This window comes from Leptidea sinapis, chromosome 2 (genome assembly GCF_905404315.1).
Source record: "Leptidea sinapis chromosome 2, ilLepSina1.1, whole genome shotgun sequence".
In the NCBI taxonomy this organism is placed as follows: domain Eukaryota; kingdom Metazoa; phylum Arthropoda; class Insecta; order Lepidoptera; family Pieridae; genus Leptidea; species Leptidea sinapis.
The window spans coordinates 24,433,740-24,461,356 of NC_066266.1; the positions used below are offsets into that span (position 1 = coordinate 24,433,740).

Sequence of the window (27,617 nt, forward strand, 5' to 3'; positions counted from 1 at the left end):
TCTCCGTTAGTCTCGCTAAAACTCGGGAACGGCTAGACTGATTTGACTAATTTTTGTCTTGAATTATTTGTTGAAGTCCAGAGAAGGTTTAAAACGTGAATAAATATGAAAATGCTCGGAATTAAATAAAAACAACGATTTTGATTTTTCTTTGATGTGTCCCCCGTCGTTCAGAAATCAAATTTAAATAATAGTTTAAAATGAAAAACTAATTAGAATTTTTAATTCTTTCTAACTTTCTCAGGAGGTAAAAATTAATTTAATTTTAGGTAACTGTAGTAGGTAGATTAACTACAGTTGTTAACTATATATCAGATTATTTTTATGTAGATTGATAAATCTTAAGTTTTGTCCAAAAATAAAATTTCTGAACCTAACCGCACCAACAAACAAAATGTTTATCAGAAAGCTTTGAATTGATTAACAGACTGTATCATAACTGTGTGTGTCTATCAATATCAAATTGAAACCTTATAAATAGTCAGTATTTCAGGAAAACTCTGTTTTGTAAGTAAACAACATCATGTGTAAGTAATCGAAAATAATAATAAAATTTAAATAATACCGAGCATTCCTTTTATTTGTTTTAATAAAAAAGGATTCCTTTTGTTTGTTTTAAGTTTATTCTATACAAAAGTTTAGGTATTTTATTTATCGATTGAGGCAGTACGAAGTCTGCCGGGTCAGCTAGTTTATAATAATATTCTAGTGATGCTTGTTTTGGACACCGTAACATAGCGACGATGTGACGTCATCGACGTCAGAACCAGATAATGTAAGCGGGTATTAATTATTATGTACACATTGATAACATCACTCACGGTCAGTTCGATAGAAAAATGGCGGACAGTTGCGCGGGAAAATGAGCGCGTGTTCTTGGAATTTTTTATTTATTTTCTTCAATGTCAGTCACGCCTTAGGGAAATATGTAACATTTATGTAGAAATACTGTTTTTACAGTTAGTTCAATTACATTGACAATGACGCGGTATTAAAATACAAATTCAAATATTTTTATTCAAAATAGAATATGATATCATTTATTGAAAGTCAGAAACTACCAACCATTCGAAACTCAGCGGGTTGCTTTTTTTTTGCATAAAAATATAGTTACAAAGTAATATCGTACCATAATCTTATTATGTACCTAATGTCTAAGGGTGGTCGCTCCATTCCCAATCTGTGATATCATTAAGAAATTCATTTAAGTTATAGTAACCACACAAACGTTTTTTAACAATAATTTGAATTTCGAAATAACTACATTTGTTTTGAATATTTTCTGGGTTCTTGTTGTAAAAGAATATCATAATATTCTTGGTTTATTCTCAGGTATAACTTAATCCAAATTTGTAAGGCTTATTGTGTAATATTTCCAGAATGCCGGAAGCGCATCCCGCCTTTGTCAACTCTGGAAAGAAAGCTGGACTGGAAATCTGGAGAGTAGAGGTATGTACTGAATTTACACCGATACCCCGCGACGTCGTTCGCGTACTTTTTGTTACACCTTGGGTTACATTACTGGACTTTTATTAGGGATCCCTATTTTTTTTTTAATGTAATATAGCCTATAACACTCGGGGTCAATGTAGCTTCCCAGCAGTGAAAGAATTATTCAAATCGGTTCTGTAGTTGCGGAGCCTATTCAATGCAAACAAACAAACAATCAAAATTTTTCCTCTTTATAATAGTTGTATAGATAATGGATGGGAGTATGCTCTTTTCTTGAAGGTCCCTAAGTCGTATCGGTTCAGGGAAACAGCAGCCGGTACTTGATTCTACAAACTGCACAAGGCACTTTTTTCAAATAACAAGTTATTGCCCAGAACGTTAGGGAACACCTTATAATAAAAAACATAGAAATTACAAAACCATCGATATAATTTTAATACACAATTCACATACAACAGTTAAAAAAATAGCATAGCCTTATCAGTTACGATTGATTTAATACTAGTTTCTCCCACCGATTCTTCTGTGTTCAAGATAATAAATAACCTTTATCTAAACCTATGCTTTACATCATTACAGATTCTACAACAGTTAGCTTATTGCCAACATTAAAACACATAATGTCCTAATAACCATTATATCATCCAAGCGAGTGTTGTAATGAAATTCAGTACAACATCCATTTTCATAATAACACTCTTTTAGATGATAGTATGGTTACTAGGACTGGCTTTTTTAATGTTAGCAGTAAGCTAACTGTTTCAGAATCTTTTATAGAGGTTTCATATTATGGGCGTAGATAAAGTCTTGTATGCAACTGTTGAATAACTATTACAGTAAGGTAAACAAAGTGTTGTCAATTTACCACCTCAACTAAATGCAAGCTTATCTTGAAAGAGTGGTTACAGAAATTGGAATAACCTCCACTGAAAACCTTCTACACTGATTGTAACTGAGAGTATAGTATACTCACACACACACAATTTTGAGATTCAATAAGTGATTTTAAATCATATTTTGCACTGACATCTACTATATACCACTGGACGCGGCTGTCAAAGTGCTTTTGTGCCTGTTTGATATTCGCCATTTTGGCGCTGTTGGCCATGTAGCGAGAGTCTGCGGAACTAAAACTAGTGATGACAACCTCAGAAAACATCGATAGATGGTGGGAAACAATTTACAAAAATAAATGGAGTCCTTTATTACGTTGATTCTTGAAATTGAACAAAAAATTTGCTGTCAAACATATAGAACAGCCTGTCCAGTGGTATTTATACAGGTCAGTGCTATTTTGTATAGAAATATTTGAATAACATCGATTGTCTTTGTCGTTTGTTTACAATTTTGAGTTTTACAAGCCTTCAATTACACTCATGTCAAAATTTGTCTCTCTGGTAGTTTTTAATTACAGCGCTTTACGCAGCATTTACCTTAAATTAAAGATTGGTCTCCGCTGCGCTCCAACTAGATACCGCACTACCTAAGAACAATAGCTTTATATTAAAATATTATATTTTAATATTATTGCAATTATTAGATGCTTGTGTGGATACGTCTTGACGCTCGAATCTTTCAAATTTTGTAACGTACGCTTCGTGTTATTTTACATTGAAATTAATAAAATACAAAATACTTACTGATGATATGTGATCCCAGTGTCTTTCTTATATCTTGAAGTATTATTTTTACAAAGTTCTACTACGCAACCCGGCATTTAAGCTTCAATTATCAGCGAAATTTAACATGTGGCAAGTCAACGTCACACGTTGTTCGAGACTGGCTCAATACGCCCACTTGGGCGAAGTTGCCGCACTTTGCGACTACGCCTGCGGTATCTAGTTGGAGCGCAGCGGAGACCAATCATTTAACTAAGTGCTCAACGTTGAATATTCCAACTATAGCAACGCTTCACACAATCGAGTACTCTAAAAAGCAGTATTTTTTTTGAATAATGCGTGCTATTTATACTAACTCAAACAATTCACATTGTTAAAACACTTGTTTTCCTTAAGTTAGCATTGATCGAAATTTTATATATATATATTATCATTAGTAATATTGTTTATTGTTGAAAATATATTCAAAGATTTCGTTTCATCGTAGTTTTTTGGAAAAAATAGAAGTTAATTCAGACTGCGATAAAAATAAATATAAGTATAGATGAAGGTATAAACTTTGACTATTTTTTTATATTCCACATCTATATATAAATTAAATGGCTCTGTCGTAAATCCTTATACTCCACAGTTGAATATCTAAGTGAACCCACAGCCTGGGACTAGATTATGATTATTTTATATAGCAATGACAGTACGATATTATATATTTTAAGTAAAAAGAGCGCAAAATAACGGAATGCTGGGAGAGTTTCTTGCGCCGCTATTCTCTCTCAGAGCGCCATTTGTTTTCGAAGAGGTAGTAGTGTCTAGTATATTAGAAATGACATCAAAAAGAATTCTAAAAGAATTAATTTTGAGAAAATAAATGCCTTTTATGTCTTTATGCCTCCATGCAGGCTCTGCAAAGTGGACTGTATATTAAACAGATGCTTGTTAAAAGGGCCGTGACCCGTTAATACATGAGTTATTTTACATAACTTTGGTCGTGGGAGTTTTAACAGTTTACCAGAGAGCTTGGAGTCTATTTAAGGCAGAGATGCTTTTTCTTGTCTACACCCACTCACTTCCATCCAGAATTTAGTAGTTCCTTAAACTTAGTTGCAGACCATCTATAGGGGAGAGGGAACTATAATAGTATCCCGGTTATCTAATACCTCATGCGAACATCTCCCAATGCACTATCGTTATATTTATGATCGCAGTACAAAGGAAATTCCTTCAACATTTATTTCCAGCTTTATGTATGACACAGATACGGAAATAAACACACTGTCTGTTGCTGTACAGATTTAACAAGGTACCGAAGTATCTGAAATGTTTACGTTAGAATTATGTACTGGACTCAATCGAACATATCAATAAATTTCAATTGAACGAAAACATATATAATATTGTAGCGCGTGAGTCATCCCTCACACTCGGGATTGTTCTATAATAAAACAATCTTCTTCTTTAAAATCTTAATATATATAAATAACGTGACACGTTATTTGTCCGCGATGGACTCCTAAACTAATAAACGGATTTAAACGGGGATTACTTCACGGAGTGCAGTTTGGTCCAACTTGAGAGATAGGATAGTTTTTATTTCGATTTGAGACCCATAATTATTTTTAATTTCAATATTTGTTTTGTATATATGTCCACATATATTTTTTCTATGAGAGAATTTATTGACGCACTGTTTGACTGTTCTGCTGTGAAACAATTTCATTATAACAACAGGAAGCGTATTTTACGAAATAATTCTTGTTGTTATGAAATATTATTGACAAATTCATAAAAAAAAAAAAAAAAAATTTATTAAGCTAGTATAAAAATATATAATTATTTATACATTCACTTTCTATTATATATTGGACGAAGGCCGACCGTTCTTACTTAGTTCGCTCTCTTTTCTCTTTTATTCGATTATTTTCTCATCCGCGTCACTATTTAAATTTAAAATAAAATATTCTTTAACTTAAGGCCAACCTTATATTAAAAAGTTCTTATGTACGGATAAGAACTCCTTGTTACATCATCTTCATGGGGAGGGGGACGATGGAAGTATTTTATATTAAATAATGTAATGTAATATATTAAAAGATAATAGAAGAATATACGTATTAAAAGAAGATTGTTTTATTTTGCAACGATCTCGCGTGTGAGCGAAGATACACGCGCTCCAATATAAATGTTGTTATTATGTGCATGAGAAGACCTTCGCACGACACGCCACAAGTTAGGATATCATCCCCAACATCTGGATGTGTGGCGGTCCTCCACAGTGCGATTTTCAAGGAGCTTTCTTCCACTTAGTACAAAGATGTGGAATGAGCTTCCTTGTGCGGTGTTTCCGGGACGATACCACATGGGTACCTTCAAAAACAGCGCGTACACCTTCCTTAAAGGCCGGAAACGCTCTTGTGATTCCTCTGGTGTTGCAAGAGAATGTGGGTGGCGGTGATCACTTAACACCAGGTGACCCGTACGCTCGTTTGTCCTCCTATTCCATTAAAAAAAAAGAAATAAAGAAATTCATTATTTTATCATTGAAGTTTTTATGCGCGATTTCCAAAGAGAATATAAGTAATATGTAATCTATTGGGGACTAAAATTTTTGAATAATATCAGTATTGCTTCAAGATAAATACTTATTGACTAGTATACTTTAGTTATTTTCATAGTATTATCTAATATATAAAATTCTCATGTCACGGTGTTTGTAGTTAGACTCCTTCGAAACAGCTTGACCGATTCTCATGAAATTTTGAGTGCATATTGGGTAGGTCTGAGAATCGGACAACATCTATTTTTCAGACATATTTTTAAATTTGTTTGATTATGAGTCAGCGTTAAAAAATACATACAACTTCATTTTTTTTACCCACCTACGATCAACAGTTACTTTTGTATCGCGATTTTAATATCGGCAATACAACGTTTGCTGGGTCAGCTAGTGTCCTAATAGTAGATATATTGTTATGGGGCAGTGCGGCCGATATTAATACAATATTTGTGCTGCAGAAGAGGGCTGTTCGCGCTATTTATAATCTAGGTCCTAAAGAATCATTAAGAGAAAAAATTTAAAGCAATAATAATTTTTACTGTTGCTTCTCAATATATTCTTGATAATGTTCTATATGTTCATAAGCACATTGAGGAATTTGCTAGGAACTGTGACATTCATGATGTTAACACGAGGAACAAACATAAACTTGTTATGCCTACTACTGTGTTAAGTTGGTTTAGTAAGTCTTTTATTGGGCGATGTATATGCTTCTACAATATGATCCCAGAAAATGTACAAAACAAATGTGTTGCGAAATTTAAAAGACTTGTTAAATAACGAGTTTCTTGCGCCCATTCTTCTCAGGTCTGAGGCAGTCTCTTTAGAATGGGTGGAGTTTTTGATGTTCAATAAGTGATTTTGAATAAAAATATTTGAATTTGAATTGAAAGTCATAAACTACCATCTATTCGAAAAAGTATGCCTTAGACCTGAGAAGAACATGTGCTAGAAACTCAGCGGGCTTCTTTTTTCAATAAAAAATCGATAAAATCATAATTATAATTTAAATAGCCTGACGATGGTCGCTCTATGGTATTATTAAGAAAGTCATTTATGTTATAGTAACGTTTACCACACAAACGTTTTTCAACAATTCTTTTGAATTTCGTAACACATTTGTTTTGAACATTTTCTGGGGTCTTGTTGTAAAAGTATATACAACGCCACACAAAAGAGCTACTAACTCGACTTGGCCGAGTAGTAGGCATAAAAAGTTTGTTTATTGCTGGTGTTAACATTATGATTATGACAGTTTCTAGAAAATTCAGTTATGTGTCTATTTAGATTATATTATTTGCCGAGAGGCGCCGAGAATGTACAGTGTACTCTCTAAGTATCTACGCGCCTCAATAGCAAACCCAAGCACTGGCAGCTTGTCAGTCAACGGATCAGCCTAGCTATCCAACGTGGAAATGCTGCCAGTATTATTGGTACGCTCCCACGTAATGATAGATTTAATTCAATGTAATCATAGAATTGTAATAACCAATGTATTGTTGTAACCAAAGTTACCGACATAGTCCAAATGATTGCGAAACTGAAGTGGCAGTGGTCAGGGCACATAGTTCGACGGACAAATGGCCTTTGGGGCAGTAAAGTCCTCGAATGGCGACCACGTACCGGAAGACGTAATGTTGGTAGACCCCCCACAAGATGGACCGACGATCTGGTCAAGATCGCCGGAACACGTTGGATGAGGGCAGCGCAAGACCGATTGTCGTGGAAATCTTTGGGGGAGGACATTGTCCAGCTGTGGACGTCATCCGGCTGATGCTGATGATAATAGTATTGTAAATATAATTATAAAAATTGTTTTATTGTCAAGAAAATTTAATAAATATATCACTTTTCAGGATTTTGAACCTGTTCCGGTTCCCTCTTATCAATATGGCAACTTTTACTCAGGAGATTCTTACATTGTACTAAAGGTTTGTATGAACACTTTGATTGATTTGAGAATTAAGCCAAGCATAAGTCGCGTGGAATAAACCGAATTAATAATTTATTATGATAAGTATTATTATAAACTAGGATGCCGCAAATTCAAGGCTTGATATACCGGTATTTATGGGAACCGATACCAGTGATCTTAAGCGATACCTGTATCAGACAATTTTTAAATTACTAGTACCGGTACTAACCAAATACTTCAAAGTCAGAGTGAGAAATCAGATTTAGTGAAAAAGATGACGAAAATAACTTCATCAGTCTTAATCACTCGGACAACATCAACGCGTATTGTCATATATCGTGTAATTAAGTGTTGAGGCACCGGTTGTATTTTTTATATCTACTGTTGATTGAAAATGAGTAAAGTTATGTGTGTTTTGATCTATTTATGCTGAATTTTTACAACATGCTGATTAAGTAACACAAAACCTCTTAATTGGTGATAGTACTCATGTATTATGTATTTACGATCAACTTTTAATATGACGCCAACTCTGTATCTCGAAAAATAATCAGCTGTTTTATACATTTCAATCGAATAGGCATTGACGATTTGAATGAAATATTTCATATTATTTTGAGATACAAAGTTAGTAAAAGTTGATCTTGTTTGTGAGTACTATCACCACCTAAGAGGTTTTGTGTTATTCAATTAACACGTTGTATACCTACACAAATTTAAATTACCCGAGAACTTTGAAGGATTATTCCAACCATGAATATGAACAACAACAACGACGGGCGGCCCGGAATCGCTCGTTGTACCGCTTCGCTGCGGCGTATATTGGAGCGAAGCGAGGTAAACTAAGTCTGTGTACAAAAACAAAACAAAAGTCATCAAGCAAGATTTGATCAATCGGCTCAATTTTTATATAAATATAAATAGCGCGTGCTAGTTTAGAATAATTTGTAAATCATGTTTGTTTTTAAATTAAATAATTGAATCAAGTCTAAATTCATATTTCTGTCTCGACAATAACCTAGAATATTTAGAAAGGTTTCTATGATTTCAATTTTTTTTTTTAAATCGGTCCATAAATGGCCGAGAAACAATTTAACACAGAAATCAATTGGAGTCACACGGTGGGAGCTTCGCTTCGCTCAATTAAGTTAATATTACTTTTATAATATATATTATTTAATATTTGTACTTACTTGTATTCTAAGAAAATATTATGCAGATAATATCACACACGCTACTAGCGCCCCCATTTGATCTCCGTTTGAGACTAGACAAGGTTTCAAACCTTATTATTTATCTCATTATCTCAAGTTTAATTGCATATTTATAACATGCTAACACGAAACGGAAACCATTTTTGTCTATACAGATTAAATTTGTAACCAACATTTATGAACGATGCGGAAATCGAACCCACACCTCTCGGGTTACGTCCAAGTGCTCTTACCAACTGAGCCAACCGTGCAAGTGACGCTTGGTTCGTAAATCTTGGTATGTCCTGTCCAACTCTCGCGTTGTGGCTCCATCTACAGGATCTACTTTACGGTTGATAATCTCCTCAAGCCCATATCATGAAGCTGCATATCAAGAAGTTGACTTGAGATATAGCTTTTTCAAATCTAAACAATTTGTTATTTTAATGTGATATCCCTCACTTCAGGGATTAATATTATACAAATTGATAATTTGTACAGTTCAGTTGGTAACAAGTTTATTTTATAACAAATACCCATCTAATAACAATTGACGTTCGATCTTGTTACAAGAATACGCATCATACGATTCCCCTAAATCGTGTCGTAAGTTCCGCTCAGAATTTTTGGGTTTTTCAAGAATCCTGATCGGCACTGCAATGTAATGGACAGGGCGAATCAATTACCATCAGCTGAACGTCCTGCTTGTCTCATCCCTAATTGTCATAAAAAAAAGTTCATCACAAGTGGAGCTGAACCGTCAACTTTTTGACATTAGGTCGCTTTGACTCTATTATCATTTTGATACGAGAATAGGGGTACAGACCAATTATTGGATTAAACTTTTCAGTTGGTACGAGGACTTAGTTGTGATATTCGTATTCACACTTGTCCACTTTTTTGTTAATTAGCGCGATCCTATGAAGCACAACAACAAATTAAAGGACGATAGGCGTCAAGCCTTATCCCCAGCTTATTAGCTGACATTGACAATCAAACGTCAAATACGAAACAGTTGACCGACGTCGGCCATCTTGTTATCGGGTCCGTAGGTGTATGCTTTCCAGTGATAGACCAAGTATTTGTAACTAGACATCGGTTTGACGTGGCCTATATGAGACAGATAATACCCTATATATACAGTTACATAATATAACACAAGTGTTCTTTCACTATCACTTTTACATCGTAAAACACAACATCGCACCATATTTCCTTCGATTCTACCTAAAATTGTCACTGATGTTGAATAAATAGTGGATATTTCACACGTTTCACAACAATAATAGCTAATTTTTATAGACGCAAATAAAAGTAAACAAAATATCTGTGCAGCGCTGTCGAGTTTGTTTAGCACACTGGGTGTGCTGACCTTGAAAAAACCGACACGTATGGCGAAACAAAAAATCTAAACACTCTATCTCATTTCTTTACATAAGACTCGCTATAAGGTTTTCTTTTTCACGTGTGAGTGAGACGGAAGTCATCAATTAGTCTAGTTACTATACTTGGTCTATGTTTCTAGATGGTTCCTACTTCCTAGCTTCTATTGGTCACGTGCAGCCATGCGAAACACTATAAGAAAAAAGGGATTCACTCGATTATATGAAACGTGTAGTCATTGATAGAAGACGGCTATAATCTTGTGAAAAACAGAGATAGCCGAAATCCACTATGTTTTAAGCAACTGTTCGCTTTTAAACTTAGCTGGACTATACTTCGTCGCCATAGTATTAGTAAATACAATTTCAAACGTATGTCAAATCACTGCCGTGTCATACTAAACTAAATTTCAATTTTTACTCAGGCACTCCCGCCACTTATTACGTAGTATTTACATTCTCTTTGGTCATGTAAACTTTCTCCACGAGGTAATGAGTGTTTCAGATCTGATATGCAATTGCATAATTTTTTAAAAAGCGCATACCAACGACCTAATTCTCCAAATCTTTTTAACAGACTACGGGGTCTTCGTCGTTGTCATGGGATATCCACTTCTGGCTCGGTTCGAAGACCAGCCAGGACGAAGCTGGGGCAGCTGCAATCCTCACGGTCAACCTGGATGACGAGCAGTTCCACGGAGACGCTGTCCAACACCGCGAGTCGCAGGGCTACGAATCGAAGCAATTTTTGGGATATTTTGAACCAGGTGAACACTTTTATCTATCTATATATATATAAAAATGAATTGCTGTTCATTAGTCTCGTTAAAACTCGAGAACGGCTGGACCGCTTTGGCTAATTTTGGTCTTGAATTATTTGTGGAAGTCCAGGGAAGGTTTAAAAGGTGAATAAATATGAAAACACTCGGAATAAAAAAAACAATTTTGATTTTCCTTTGATGTGTCCCCCGTCGTACAGAAATCAAATAAAAATAATAATTTAAAATCAATAACTCATAAGAATTTTTATATCTTTCTAACATTCTCAGGAGGTAAACTTAAAAAAAGATTCCTTTTGTTTGTTTTAAGTTTTTTTTTATTATCTTATATATAAAATTCTCGTGTCACAATGTTCGTTCCCGTACTCCTCCGAAACGGCTTGAAAGATTCTCATGAAATTTTGTGAGCATATTGAGTAGGTCTGAGAATCGGCCAACATCTATTTTTCATACTCCTAAATGTTAAGGGTGGTCCGCACGAAATTTTTTTTTTTAATTTTTTTTTAAATTTGTTTGATTATGAGTCAGCATTAAAAAATACATACAACTTTAAATTTTCACCCATCTACGATCAACAGTTACTTTTGTATCGCGATTTTAATATCGGCAATACAACGTTTGCTGGGTCAGCTAGTTTTATACATAAATTTAGTCTTTTATCGATTGAGGCAGTAGGAAGTCTGCCGGATCAGCTAGTCACAAATAAATCGAAATATCTATTGCTAATGTAACGCCATTGTGAAGAATTATTACCTCTCCTCAGCAATCCGGTACCTCGAAGGTGGACATGCTTCAGGCTTCAATCATGTGACAGTCAATCCTGGTGCTGAGAAGCGTCTCTTCCAGATCAAGGGAAAGAGGAACGTAAGAGTCAGACAGGTATGGAAACACTATCATGTCTTATATTTAAGTTAAAACTTCCTTAACCGCGCTGGGCACTCATGACTAGCGCACGCGATATTTAAATAAAAATAATATAATAATAAATTACTGGGCAAATGACACTTAACACCTTATGTCTCAAGGTGACGAGCGCAAGAATTGTAGTGCCCAGAATTTTTGGGTTTTTCAAGAATCCTGAGCGGCACTGCATTGTAATGGGTAGGGCGTATAACTATCAGCTGAACGTCCTACTCATCTCGTCCCTTATTTTCATAAAAAAAATGATATTAGATAGTTGGACACTTTTGGGATGGCTGAAATCTCGTTAGCGTCACCGAAATACTTAAAGCAGTATATCTGTAGCTATACAGCTGACGTATTGTGCAACATTAGTGCTGTGTATAACTTATAAGTGAAATTAAATGGATTTAAGGAAAGTACAATGTATTATCGAAATTGTGTTTTTGTTTGATTAACATATTATTTAAAATAAGTTTTAAAAATAAATTTAATTAATGTCATTCTGTAATGTCAAATTTTAATACTTAGAGTTCTAAGTTTTCATTTCTATTGGCAGTCTTTACTACTGCCAATTTTTTATATTGTGCTTAGTATGTACTAACTAAAGTAGTAGTAAGTAATATTAGTTTTCACTGTACTCTCAAAAGGAAAACATCCAACTGGATGTATGGCGTTCTTCTGCTGTATTCCAGGAACTTATCTCCACGTACAACCAAGCTGTGGAATGAGCTTCCTTGTGCGATCCAGGACGATACGACATGAATACCTTCAAAAAAAGCGCGTACACGTTCCTTAAAGGCCGGCAACGCTCGTGTGTTTCTTCTGGTGTTGCAAAAGAATGTGGGCGGCGGTGATCACTTAAAGTCAGGTGACACTTCGACACATAATGACTAAAGGTTCTGAGTTTTATTACAATACTATTAGGTATTAATTTTACTAGCGTAACCCTGATTTTTGAGTTTTCACCACGTTTTTAAATCGGATTCATCATTAAAAAGTGCAGTAGATGCATTAATTCGCATTCACAGTAAATAAGTAAAGGTATTATACAAGGTGAAACTTAATGGGTATACTATGCTTTGAACCAGACATTCCTTAGGTCATCTCTAATGACTATGTGAAGTCAGAAATGAATTACCATTATATTTTAATACAATATTTAAAGTGCTAAGTTTTCGCAAAAACTATGATTCCCTCAACCCTAATCAGCTGTTTTTTTGAGCTCTCTTTGACCTAAAACAGATGAAAAATGTAGATGTGACATAATATCAGATAATAGTAAAATGCCTACTATTCATTGCAGCTGTGAAGCAATTTGTGTTCTCATTTTGCCATGAAGACAAAGTTATTTTGTATGTGCATTTGCTTTAGCTGACATTGAAAATACTTCTAAATTTGTATTTACTGTAGTTATGTATTACCCAATAAAGATAGTTAATTCTAATCTAATTATGAAACTATGTTATGTTAGTATTTACTCTGATTTCCGCGAGTGTTACACATTTAAATAAAACACGTTTAAAAGATAAAAACTAGTGTAATTGTAACTGTGTTTTTACATTTTGTGTTTATTTAAATATGTTAGGTTGAAAAGATTGGCCTGTCTGCGTTAATATTCTTTGAATTGTGCTTTGAATTTTGAAACACGATATTTACTGCTCTGTGTGTGTGTAAATGTCTGTCTAAAGGCCCTACACACTGCACCATTTTTAATTCAAGATTTGTTTATTATGTTCGAAATTAAATGAGTTCACGTTTTTGATAAGTTATTACGTAAGCACTTCAATGTAGAATTATTTGAAGTTTTCTTCAAGTTACATTGAAAATAATTCCAAATTTGTAATTGTAGATTATGGGTACCACAACAGCACCTTTTTCTGCCGTGAAGCAAAAATGTGTAAGCATTATTATGGTTTGGTCTGAATGGCACTGTAGCTGTTGTTATTACTGGGCAAATGAGACTTGACATTTTAATTCAAAAATGTTTTATCCAATAAAGATAACTCCAATAGACTCCTATTAATAAATTGTTCTTCACGATTTTTTTTTGTCAAATATGGATATCTTTGACCATCCTCGTATTAATAATTGGTACTCCATTCCCGAACCGGGTTTCCTACCCGGCCTGGGTATGGAATGGGGCAGTTATTGAGTTTTTCGTAGGAAATTTCTCACTAGCAGCCCATATTTCAGAAATGTAGATGCTCGCACCCTATTACGTGGGAATTAAACATAGTGAAACGTGGGTGGAAAAAATACACCTTTAACCCATCAGGAATACAGATGAGAAACGGTGTAATGTTATGTAATTTCTTATTTTGTTTATTTGTTTCGCAATAACAGGAAGTAAAAAAATAAATGAATAAATACATAGGCACAAGCCACATTTCATGTAGTGTGCATACTCCTTAATCATAGATTATTGTTTATGTTTAAGTCCATAGGTAGGTGACCTCATTCTGTTTATAAACAAAGGACCCGCCTAAAACTGGCAGTCTTTTTAAAAGTTAGGGTTGTCTAAGAAAATAAATTGAAAAATAATATTTTTATTTCGTAGGGAAGTTTTTTCTTTTTTTTTTATTTATTTATTAAAACTTAAACATCACCATACTATTGCATATGACCCAAATAACGTACCATTGAAGGGATGTTATACCCTTTCTGGTTCACGTTGTATATTCAGATTAACACTTTTTTTGTTATTCGACCAAATTTGTAATTTTTTTTATTCCATTTATTTCCTCTCCTGTCTCTCTGTGAATAATTAACTATAAATATACAATTCCATTCTAAAACCCATATATATATGGATATATGGCATTCAGATATGGTAAGTCGCCAGCAAAAGAAATGTTGTCTGCCGGAAAAGGGCGCAGAGCAGCTCGAATTGTCGGGGACCGAGTGCTCTATGAACAAATAGATCACATGGCGTTGCGTAGAGGCGTCGCTTCATAGTGCGAATTCCACCTTCGCGCTAAACGCCATAAGTTATGAAATCTACCATCTGGATGTGTGGCGGTCCTCCACAGTGCGATTTTGAAGGAGCTCTCTTACACATACTAAAAAGCTGTGGAATGAACTTCTTGTACGGTATTTCCGGGACAATACGACATGGGTACCTTCAATAAAAGCGCGTACACCTTTCGTAAAGGCCGGCCACACTCCTGTGATTCCTCTAGTGTTGCAAGGAAATGTGGTCGGCAGTGATCACTTAACACTATATATATCGTGTAACGGTCTTAAATCTGACGCTCTCATGTAACGCTAAAATCTGACGCTTCAGATAGAGCCTGCGGGGCGAGCCGGCCATACGTCCTTAATTCTTTTTATGAAAATAAGGGACAAGATGAGCAGGACAATCAATTTTTTTGGGACTTTGACGACCTGTATAGCCGAGTGGTTAGCGATCCTACCTACTAAGCTAGATCCCGGGTTCGAATCCCGGTAGGTGCAAGCATTTATATGATGAATATGGATGTTTGTTTCCGAGTCATGGATGTTTAAATGTATTTATGTATGTTTATATGAATTTATGTATGTTTAAGTAAGTATATTGTATTAAATATATCGTTGTCTTGTAACCCATAACACAGGCTATATATGCTTAGCTTGGGGCAAGATAATTTGTGTAAAAAGTGTGTCCATATTATTAATTGATATTGACTGACACTCAGTATTCTTGAAGAGCCCAAATATTCTGAGCGGCACTACAAAAACGCTCGTCACCTTGAGACATAAGATGTTAAGTCTCATTTGCCCAGTAATTTCACTAGCTACAGCGCCATTCAGACCGAAACACAATAAAGTTTACACATTACTGGTTCAACCCATAATCTAGCCGGAAACCTGTGCAAAGGAGCATCCCGCTGGTAAAAATAAGCTTCGCTTCAAAATAAACATGTATTTCAAATCATGGTTTCAGGTGGAGGCCGCTGCTTCGTCGCTAAACAAAGGAGACTGCTTCATCCTGGACGTAGGCCATGAGATAATGCTGTATGTGGGAGATAAGGCCAAAAGCGTGGAGAGGCTCAAGGCTATATCGGTAGCCAATCAGATCAGGGACCAGGATCACAGCGGCAGAGGAAACATTGATATCATTGGTGGGTAATTGTAATTTTTTAATCCCCTCGCGTCAAAACAAAATATTAGTAACAAAAAAAGGCATTTATTTACTCAAAATTGATTCCTTTAGAATTCTTTTTGATGTCATTTCTAATATACTAGATACTACAACCGCTTCTGAGAGAGAAGAAGCGGCGCAAGGTACTCTCCCAGCATTATTTTGTGCGCTCTTTTCAATAAAAATATACAATATTGTACAGTAATTTCTATCGCTATAAAACAATCATAATCTAGTCCCAGTCTGTCCCTTAGATATCACTTAGAATTCAGCAATTCAATTCAGAATCACTTAGATATTCAGCTGTGGAGTAGTAGGATTTACGACAGAGCCATTTTTTAATAAAAGATTCAAATTTATTTATAGATAATGCCTGAACAGTGGCTGGGACTTTAATAAATTTATAAAAGTGTATAAGTGACGTGCGTCAGCGGACCAACGCACGTCGTCGTACTGAAGACGTTCATAATGTTTTCATAGTTATATCTACGCTCGACCGCAGGGGTGGGACAGACGCCTGAAAGTGACGTTTTCAGAAGACTGTAGTGCCATCTGTTAGTTGGCCCGAAAATGAAAGCTTTGTCAGCTGTCACTCGCTTTGAAACCTTTCAACTTTCCTTTAGTTGTGTTACTGCCCACTGGTCATAAAATGGCGGCTACGCCTAGCGTTTGCACATGTGTGTAGCTCTCGTGTTCCATTTTGCATATTTACACTACTAAATCTATCCTTTATGTTCTATGTTGTGACAAAATTATATAACTAACTCTACGCGCAATTTCAACATGGTAAAAAATTGCAATACCTACATGAAAAAGTAGAGTTAGTTATTTAATTGCGTCACAACATTTAAAATGAATTTTATTATTTTGAGCTTATATACAGTTATTTTCGGGGCCAATCTGCAGATGGCGCCAGCTTTCAAATAGACAGCTCATAATGCGTAGATAGGGCTCTCTTTTCCTTATATATTATTATACTCTTTGCTCGACCGACATCAGCGCTGACCGTCGGTCGAGCACTAAATCAGGGGGTTGCAAGTCCCTACATTGGCACATGATAAAAATTTGCATTAAAAGTGCTGCCATCTATTCTATTAGGTACGCTGCAAATTCATCACGATGGCGATCATTGTACATACATTATAGATGGATAGATAGAGCTAGTGATAGCAAAAACACACTTAAGTTACTTATTACTTGTCTATCGTGTGGTAATCAAAGTAATAAACACCATTTTTCACCACCAAGATTCCATAATCTCAAATAAAGAACAAACTACAATGTTAATCGATTTCGCAATACGCAATCAATACGGGCTACAACAATAGAAAAAGTATAAACATAATGAGCGCCATCTAGCGAAGGTAGTCGGTACACTGCGGGCGTAAAATATTTTTACTAAAAAATAACGCAACGCCATCTCTTAGCCTTGGTTCACTGATTTTACATAATAAAAACATCAGTGGCACATCTATCTCTGGTATATAGTGTTTTATCTATGCACTAAATGCAGCCATACACTTGCAATTGTGTGCGACGTTTTCACAGCTGTCACAGTCTATCTAGGCGTATAAATTATATAAGCATTGTTGTTCCAAGAGGGATCAATATGTTTCAGATCCGTACTCAAACGAAGGCGACGTTGCTAAGTTCTTCACAGCCCTGGGCTCCGGTGATCAGGATTCCGTATCTGATGCTGAAGAAGGTGGTGATGATGAGGTACGTCTTAGCAGAATGTTTCTATATATCAACTATATAATATTAAAATAGATGTGTATACGCGTTATTCTCTGGAGCTACAATATCAAACATCGAATTGGCTTTTTTTTTAAAAGAAAATAAGGGACGAGACTAGCAGGAAGTTCAGCTGATGGTAATTGATACGCCGTACCTATTACAATGCAGTGCCGCTCAGAATTCTTGAAAAGCCCAAAAATCCTAAGCGGCACTACAATTGCGCTCGTCACCTTGACACATAAGATGTTAAGTCTCATTTGCCCAGTAATTTCACTAGCTACGGCGCCCTTCAGACCGAAAAACAGTAATGTTAACACGTTACTGCTTCACGGCAGAAATAGGTGCCGTTGTGGTATCCATAATCTAGCCGGCTTCCTGTGCAAAGGAGCCTCCCACTGGTAAGACTTTCCCACGGCTATAAACGTGTGGTAAAGTTTACTATAACATAAATGACTAGAGTATGTCATGTTTTACTTTGGGAAGTTTAGCCATAATCTTAATCGCTTGGCGAGCGCAGTAGATGTTGATGCTTCTCGGAAGGATACTACTGCCCATCCTTCGTGATCTAAGCCTTCGATTCGAAGGTGATCACCTAACATCAGATGACCCACTACGCCCGTTTGTCCAATAATAATAATAAAAAATAAAATAAAAAGCCTTTTATTTCTTGCTTCAATCTAGTAATTTTTCAAAAAACAATGTGCATGCAAAGTTGTTAGTAGATACAATTTATTAAGCTTATGTTAATGCATTTAAAAATAACGTTAAAAAATAATAAGGTTAAGGTCAAGGTGTTTTAAAAATATTAGTAAGGTGCACAACTTGGTATAAAAATAATATATAAATAACGTGATATATAGATACTTAGATGAATGTTAGATTTAAATTAAAAATATTAATATATATAATATATATTATACTGATATAGTTGGCAAGAACCCTCTCAATGAAAGGTAAAGGCCTACTCCAGAGATGACCAGTGTTCTCTGAGTACTATTCTCTGCCGCTCGCGGCCATTGAATACCTGCTACTTTTATTATGTCGTCTGCCCAGCGTGTGTTTGGTCTTCCTCTTTTTCTATGTCCTAGTGGACCTGCCCATGTTGCTGTCTTTTTAGTCCATCGATTATCGCTAAGTCTCGCAACATGTCCAGCCCATCGCCATTTAAGCTTTTTTGAATAGTAATAATAATATAAGCCTTTATACAGACAAGTTATACAAAGTGCTTTTACTTAACCTAGAATATCTATATTTAAAATGAAATTTAAACTCCCTCAACAACCTTGGCTGTTTGCCTATTGTTGGCAAAGACCTCCTCCAGTTTCCTCCATAAACTTCTATGCCCCGCATGTGTCCATGTGCCACCTGCCACAGTTCTTATTTTTTCCAATAATGTAACCTGCTCCTGTTTTCTCGATTGTCCAACAATGAATCATAATTTCCAGGAGTTCGAACGTGGTGCCTCCAAAGAGGTGGTTCTCAATGAAATATCTGACAGCTCTGGTGCTATGCAGATCAGGAAACTATCTGGCCCCTATACCAAGGAAGTACTGGATACAAAGGTAAATATGAAAACAAATTCGCAGTGGCGTATCTCCATATATTTATCGTAAACCTTATTCATAAGTATAATAATCATATAGCGGTTTTTATAAAACACAACAATATTTATATGAGTTCCCATAATACTAAACCAAAAGTTGTAACGCGTTCTAGAATGTTCATGATTTTGCCGGTACGCCATCAAATGACGAATCCACTATTGGTGATAAATTATACATTAACAGTAATATATAATTATTGTATAATGGAAACTATATAAATATGTATCAAAGGATATACCCTTCAGACATTTCAAGTGAAAGCAAATCAAAAACCCCGAAAGTCTGTAACTAAATACTAAAGAAAGAAACAATCAAAGTAATTAATTCACAGAACGCATGAAGGACGCAACGCTCTGATCAATTCACAAATGAATTACTCAATAAAAAAGGAGACAAAAGCGATTATTTGTCGAATATATATAAAGAAAATTAAAAAATTATATTAATTCGCATCTCAACTACACTTGACGAAAATTAGCCAAAAGAACGAGCTGATTTCCGAAACAATTTTTCGACGATAGATCACATGCATATGCTGCAAAAATACAAACACGTAGACGTAGACATGTTAGAAAACATTCAGCAAAAGTTTTTAAAATGTTTAAATAAGAGATTTAGTTCATTTAATGCCAGTAAATTAGTTTCCCTGGAACTCCGAAGGGAACAAAAAGTTCTAATATTTCTGTATAAAATTGTAAACGGTTTAATTAATTCACCGTACATATCAAGCAAATTACATACTATGTAACCAGATTGTTTACGCGTAAAATAAAAGCTTTTGCTCTGCCAAAAGTTAATACTAGATATGGTAGTAACAGATTTTCAATAAGAGCTTGTGAATTATACAATAGAAAGTATGGAGATTTAGACCACTTTTGGCATAATATCAGTAAATTTAAATCAAATTTATTAAATATAGGTGAAATTTTTATACATTAGGGTATCTGTGCATTTGTGAAATATTATTTATTTTTAGTTTTTGTTTTGGTGTGTACTTAATAATAACTCAATAAATATTAGTAATTAATATACCCGCAAAATTTAATAAATCATGTAATCTGTGAAAACTAAATTGGCTCATGTAAAAAGTAGACGAAATTAAACACATGAGTATTTATTTAAAAAAAAAGTAATAAAATCCAATAATAAATTGTAAAAAATCCAATAATAAAATTGAAATTTATTGTATGCAGTTTTTTTTCCGAATAAATAAATAATAAAAAAATTCATTAATTTTGTTTGTTAATTTAATTTGTGTTCTATTTATCTTGCTAGATGTTATGGAAAAATACAAAAGAACTATTGACCGATTTGTTAAATCAAAATTAATATTATTACACGCAACTTATTTTCAGGAATGCTACATTCTGGACACAGGAAGCAGTATTTACGTTTGGATTGGAAAACAGTCAAATGGAAAGGTGAGTTATATTTTTAGAAGATTTAATTCAGACAACAAGAACCAAAGTCTTCGGCAGTTGTAACAGCAGCCCCAGCACCAACTGAAGTAGGTTGGACATGAGAAGGAGATTTTTAATTACATATTTTCCTTTTCAGGAAAAGTCTGAAGCTATGAAGAAGGCCCAACACTACTTGGAGGCTAACAACTATCCCAACTGGGTAAGAGACATTAAAAAAGACAATAACTGCATAACAACTGACCTAAAGAAACTGTCTGTAAGGTGTAGTGGTATAAGATGATACGGCTATATTTAGATAATATTTACACGATTTCACAAATTATCCTGCCACAAACTAGTCATACCTATTTTATTATAGTCAGTAATGATAGTTTGGTCTCATATTGAAGATAAAGATGTGACAAAGCATTTATTTTGTCAGCTACAATTTCCTAAGTATATTTAATTGTTTCATGAGGATTTGGCTTTTTTATAAGAATATAACATGAAACATGCAATTTAAAAAAAATCCCCAGTGATTGACATAAATTACTATCTTGCCAAATTCTTTTGAGGTACTGTAGGCATTTAAGAACAGATTAGATTAGTGGAGCTAAGTTATTTATTTCCATATAGCGGAACTTAATCTATGCAAACCAACTATAAAAGTATGTATATTTATGTGGGCATATTTAGCTAAGCCTCCATAATTTTTTTCATCTATGTTGATGTGTGAAGTTGTACATGTAACATACAGTTATGGGATGATTGATATGTACAAAACAGAAATAGCTTGTACTATGGGTGCAAGACAACGATATACTTAGTTGTAAAGTAGTCAGGGAGATTAAAATAGTATTCTATCACAACCCACTATTTTACATATTTTACAATTACACTACTAATCATTTTTTACCTCTAAATATATAGGTACTCTCGTTATTATTTAAAAACACTTTAACACTGCAGAATAATTAATTTAATTCCGAGCAAGACATTATATACCCTTCGCCACACCTCTCCTCGCCTCGCCTCACACTTCACACCGCTACAGTAGCGCCACCTCTCCGACACCCGCTCCTAACTTCACTTTTCACTTTATATAACACAATATAAACATCCATGACTCGGAAGCAAACATCCATATTTATCGTTTAAATGTTTGCAGCTACCGGGATTCGAATTCAGGCTATCAATATCTACCCTAAACGGGGTTCTTTTATAAAAAATTTAAATATCAACTACTAAAATTTAACAAACAAACTAGCATCTAAAGAATTAACTGAAAAAATTAAGAAGAAGAAAAGTTACCAGTTAAATTCACCTTCTAAGAATAATAACACTGCCGGCAGAGCAACGACCTGAGGTAGTGTAGTTAGTGAACGTACCTCGTCAATAGTTGTAGTGGAAGTGTGTCTAATTCAAATTCAAATATTTTTATTCAAAATAGGATGTGACATCACTTATTGAAAGTCAAAAAAACTACCACCCATTCCAAAATGAATGCCTCAGGACTGAGAAGAATGGGCGCAACAAACTCAGCGGGCTTTTTTTTAATATGTTTTACAATTAAAGTAACATTGTACAATTAAACTTATTATTTAATAGACTGAGGGCGATCACTCCATTCCCAATCTGTGGTATCATTAAGAAAGTCATTTATGTTATAGTAACCTTTACCACACAAACGTTTTTTAAAAATTCTTTTGAGCAACGTAATACTTTTGTTTTGAACATTTTCTGGGATCCTGTTGTAAAAGCATATACATCGCCCCGCAAAAGACTTGCTAACTCGACTTAGCCGAATAGTAGGCATTATAAGCTTATGTCTGTTCCTGTTGTTAACATTATGGTTATGACAGTTTCTCGCAAATTCACTAAGCCAGGGCCAGACAGCGCCTTTCATAGAAAACTACACCCTGTCCTCCTCTACATATTAATACAATAATATTTGATTTGTTGCATTAGGTTTCGCTATAACAAAAAAAATTAACGTTTTAGCTCGCTACTCGCGACAATAAAGTTAATATCATTGTGTCAATTTTAATCAAAAAGAATTCATTCATTTTTATATCCCAATTTCAGGTACACATATCGAAGGTAGTGGAGGGAATCGAACCTACTGCGTTCAAACAACACTTCCAAGACTGGAATTAGGTTTACTTACTAATGTTTATATTATATTTTAGTATTAACATGCAACAAATAATTAACCTTTCATAATACTAGAAAATAAATATCATATTGTCAAACTTTCGCAAAGAATCGATAAAAACACAAGTTGCGTTTGACAACACCTGCGTGGCGCGTACCATTAACTCGATGAGCGACGCCGCTTCGTACAGATTGCGATAATGAAGCGACAGGCGTTCATAATACTTATCAATTCTCGGTGAAAATGTTTTTTAATTTAAGCACTTTAACATTATATTATAAGTTAAGTTTGCTTGTACTATTCGAATATTAATATTATTTTTATCTATTAGCGCTGTAGAACTTCGCACAATTAAATTTTTTTAATTTTTATCGAGTTTTATTATTTTGGCCTGCATATTTGACACGTAAGTTATGCATAAACATCTAATGATATAGTTATTAATTATACTAGATGGCGTTAGTTGAAGCACGCTCGATGAGAAGTTTCCACTGAGGACTTTATGAGAGATTGAGTAATGGTTTCTTCACAATATGTTTCTATGGAAAATGACCACTAATGAGTACTGACAGTTTACCTACGGGTAGAGGTGGTCGTTAAATCAATAAACTGTCTTTATAAACAGTTTTATATTCGTTAACGAATTAACTGTTTTACTTCAACGAAAAAACCTGTAGATCATAATAAGCTAATAAATTCAAACAACGTCTTCGCCCGTAACTCGCAATAAATGAAGACATTGAATGCCTCACTAAAACAGCTTAATTCAAAACAGTTGACGAATTTGCGAACGAAAACGTTGACTTGATATTATATTGACGAAATAGGTACTACGTTAAAAATAGATTTAGCAATGTTATTAATATAATGTGAAGTATGAACCTAATAAAAACCTAAATTATTAATAAATGCATTAACCGATTTTTAAAACCCGTTGACGATTTAACAGTTTTTTCAACCTGTTGACCATTGACAAAAAACAGTTAAATTAATTTAAAAACCTTCAATGACACACCTCTGCCTACGGGTCGCCTGATGCTTGGTCTTTGCGGCGCATACTATCTTGTAATTATAAGGATTCTGTAACCTAATCAATTAAAGACACTAAGTAATTTTCTAAACTATAGATATTTTTTATTTATTTTGACTACAGCGTGGAGAAACTTTTGCGACATTAAATGAACCATCACTTCTGGGATTAATTAAATTAAATTTGTAACGAAAATTTATGAACGATGTGGGTCTCAAACTCGCAACCTCTCGGGTTCCTTCCGAGCCGGTTCATAAATCTTGTTGTTCAACACTCAGGTTGTGACTGAATGTCTGAATATCATTGTTATTTGATAACTGACAATCAAGTGATCCAAATTCAAAATAGGATGTGACATCACTTATTGAAAGTCAAAAACTACCACCCATTCCAAAATGAATGCCTCCAACCTGAGAAGAATGGAGAACTTCCTGCTGAGATTGAATTATAGTATTGTTAATTGATAAATTGTATTCAATGTTGCGGTCTATCACTCTTCCAGATTCCCAGTTAATCACATTCAAAGTCATCTGTATTTCATTCGGTGCATTTTTAATTATCTGTCTGATATGCATAGATTTTGAAATAGAACAAACACTTTTAAATAATTTAGAGTATTTTCAACATACTCGAGAAAAGATGTATCATGATTATATAATGATCTCTCACTATATAGTTCATATAGCCTTTGTCTGCTCCTATGAATGCCAGCTGTTGCCCAGTCATTAAATGACAGGAGACCACCTGATTTGACTGTCTTTGAAGTAAATATAGAAGCAAACTCTGTTTTAATTATTTTAAATAACATATCATACATTTCATTGGGATAAATATGACGACCTGTATAGCCGAGTGGTTAGCGATCCTACCTACTAAGCTAGAGGTCCCGGGTTCGAATCCCGGTAGGTGCAAGCATTTATATGATGAATGGATGGATGTTTGTTGCCGAATCATGGATGTTTATATGTATTTATGTATGTTTAAGTAAGTATATTGTATTAAATATCGTTGTCTTGCAACCCATAAAACAGGCTATATATGACTAATTTGGGGCAAGATAATTTGTGTAAAAAGTGTGTCAATATTATATATATATATATATATGTCACATTAACTCTATATTTCTCCATTCGCCTATTATTCACAAGAGCACACGTAAACTTTTTAATTTTAGTAAATTTATTGATCTGGTTAACCCACCAGAGTGGTCTTAACTTTGTTTGTTTATTATTATTATCCTTCGCTCGTCTCTTGATAACTTACATAAAATAAATTAAAATAAATTACATAAAAATTTAAAACTTACAATAATAAATGCTAGGTTCTTACTGAGTACCTACTTACCTACTTATGTTAGTAAAAATACTTAATTATAAAGTGGTTCAAAATATTTCGTCTTAAGCTCGACCTCTACGAATATTTAGTAAATCTTTGCTTTAATATAGGCAACGCTGAGTCCGAAATTATGAAATAAATGTGTTCGCTAGGGGTTTTTTTATGTTATTAAGAGATAATATAGTGAATACCGAATAATCACTCTTTAAAGTTTTCATCATAAAATTAAGAAACATGATGCATTTTCAGTTTCTCGATAGAAAATCAATCCAAAGATGTATCAAAGAAATCTAATTAAGCCTGAGTATTAAAAGTACAAATACCTCACTCGATAACGTATACATTTACATTCAACAACAGATGTTTAATATAAAAAGACGGAAATTCTAATTCGCATGTTAAATTGGGAATTAGCGTTTTGCCTATACGTTTCCCCCGCCTTGTTATTGTCTTGCTGTCGTTTATCGTTTGAACAGAAACATGTCTATCAATTGCACATCAAAACGTTTATAATTTGTATATTATGAAGGACCTTATACCATACGACCAGTCATTACTTATCCGAAAACTATATTTTTTGACATAGAAATACCTATATATTCGCATAGCAAATGATTCAGTCAATGATAATTCATACAATGAGCGGGCGCGAGGTATTTAAATTTTATTGCAAAACAAACGTTGTGTGAAACTAAAACATAATAAGTTACCTTAGAGATGACTTATTAGAAAACTGACAGTAACTGTGACAGATTTGTTGTGCAATGACGTAACAAAGAACTTTTCCCAGCGTTTTCCCTGAAATATTTTTATCAAAAACGAATTGAAATATTATACAAATACATTCAAATCAGCTAAAAGTTTTTAAAAAATAAACCAAATTTTTTTAATCGGTGTCGTACACGATACAAAATACACCAATCAAAAATGATTCTATATACTTGAACGTTAACTGTTAAAATATTCTACTTTTCGCTTTCCAAGCCTTGGTTAATACTAAATTAAAAACTAATCAACCACAGGCCCCTGTTTTATAATCGAAAACGTTTTCTTCTTACCTTCACCATTCTCCTGGAGTACCACACCTTCGAACTCAGCGCACAAATCCCGAATAAAGCCAACCCCATCAGACGAAATGCTCTCCGGCAAATTGTGCTTCATATACTCTTCGCTGTCCGCAAAATATTGACACATCTCACGAGCTGCCACCTGAAACTCTGCGTCAACGTTATAGTTGCTTATTTTCGTCTGCGGCTCCAACTTGAAGGCCTTCTGCCACAAGTCTTTCTCGGTTGCCGCGGATTTTTTGATATAACGATCCATATCGGCGAGCGCCTTGCCAATCTCGCAATTCTTCGGCTCGAGACGTTTCGCCATTTTGTAATATTTAATTGCGTCCTCGGTTTTACCTAACATTTCGTACGCGCGACCATAATAGAACAATGCCTTACAGTGTTTATTTATATCCGTAATATAATCGAGATTCTCACACATGTTAATAACATGCTTTGGTTTATTTATTTTATAATAACACACAGCTAGATTGACGTATGTTTTGATGCGTAACATTTTAATTTCGTTCTCTTCGTTCTTGTCTTTTGGCAGTGACATATTAAGCACTGTCATAGATTGCTGATAGTTTTTTATAGATTTGTTGAATTTCTGTTTGGCGAAATAGTGTTTGGCTTGCGTGTGGAGAGAGTTGACCGTGCGAGTGGTGACTTCGAATTTACTTTGCTCTGCCATTGGTAGGTCGTTGAACCTGGTAAATAAAAATAATGTATTTTGAGCTATCTTATATATAATATATCGTGTCCCGGTGTTTCTTACCAAACTCCTCCGAAACGGCTGAACCAATCTGTTTGAAAATATGTGCGTATATCGGGTAAGTCTGAGAATCGGCCCACGTCTTTTTATCATACCCTAAATATTTTTTTACACAATTGTTTTGATTATGATTCATCATTAAAAAATACATACAACTTCAAATTTTCACCCGTCTACGATCAACACCTATGTTTGTATCGACATTTTGATATTATTCTATTCCATTCACAAATCCGCTATAGAGTTGCAAGATGGCAATCGAATATAATGATTATTGTAGTACGCTTCCATCAACAATAGCATCGTAACATAATTGCTATTGTTAGTATAATCCCGAAAAGGATCCCAAGAGGCGATCCCGGTCAGACTAGAGTTGGTTAGGGGGATCGGTAAGGGATCCGGGGATAATCAGACACATTTAGATTCACCTGTAGTTTGTGATCATCCTTCTGATGTCACTAGTCCCAATTAGATAGCACCTTCTGTGCTATATCTCAGCGGGTACTCCATAGAGAGTGCAGCTTGCGCGTCTCCCTCCGCAAGAGAAGGTCGCCTTTGATGAAGGCTTAGAGGGCACCTGCCCAAAGCCAACCTCGCGTGGTGTTAAATGGG

At 34.6% G+C, this 27,617-nt stretch overlaps 2 protein-coding genes across 2 annotated transcripts; one reads left to right on the forward strand and one right to left on the reverse strand.

Annotated features, from left to right (window-relative positions):
- The first annotated feature begins 5,117 nt into the window (after positions 1-5,117).
- LOC126973946 (gelsolin-like) lies at positions 5,118-23,184 on the forward strand. The gene is made up of 9 exons (XM_050821314.1): positions 5,118-5,123; positions 10,693-10,882; positions 11,658-11,773; positions 15,720-15,897; positions 17,536-17,636; positions 19,100-19,216; positions 20,614-20,679; positions 20,816-20,878; positions 22,744-23,184. The coding sequence occupies exons 1-9, from the start codon at positions 5,118-5,120 to the stop codon at positions 22,813-22,815; spliced, it is 909 nt and encodes a 302-aa protein (XP_050677271.1). The 3' UTR covers positions 22,816-23,184.
- On the reverse strand, positions 19,234-26,954 carry LOC126975041 (inactive peptidyl-prolyl cis-trans isomerase shutdown-like). Its single transcript, XM_050822829.1, has one exon. The coding sequence runs from the start codon at positions 26,922-26,924 to the stop codon at positions 26,187-26,189; it is 738 nt and encodes a 245-aa protein (XP_050678786.1). The 5' UTR covers positions 26,925-26,954; the 3' UTR covers positions 19,234-26,186.
- Between the last annotated feature and the right edge of the window lie 663 nt (positions 26,955-27,617).

Excerpts from the sequence above, each read along its gene's own strand:
- LOC126973946 (XM_050821314.1), top strand. Across the intron at positions 17,637-19,099 it reads AAGAAGGTGGTGATGATGAG|GAGTTCGAACGTGGTGCCTC; the intron begins GTACGTCTTAGC and ends CATAATTTCCAG. Across the intron at positions 20,680-20,815 it reads GAAAACAGTCAAATGGAAAG|GAAAAGTCTGAAGCTATGAA; the intron begins GTGAGTTATATT and ends TTTCCTTTTCAG.
- LOC126975041 (XM_050822829.1), bottom strand. The coding sequence starts at position 26,924 with ATGGCAGAGCAAAGTAAATTCGAAGTCACCACTCGCACGGTCAACTCT.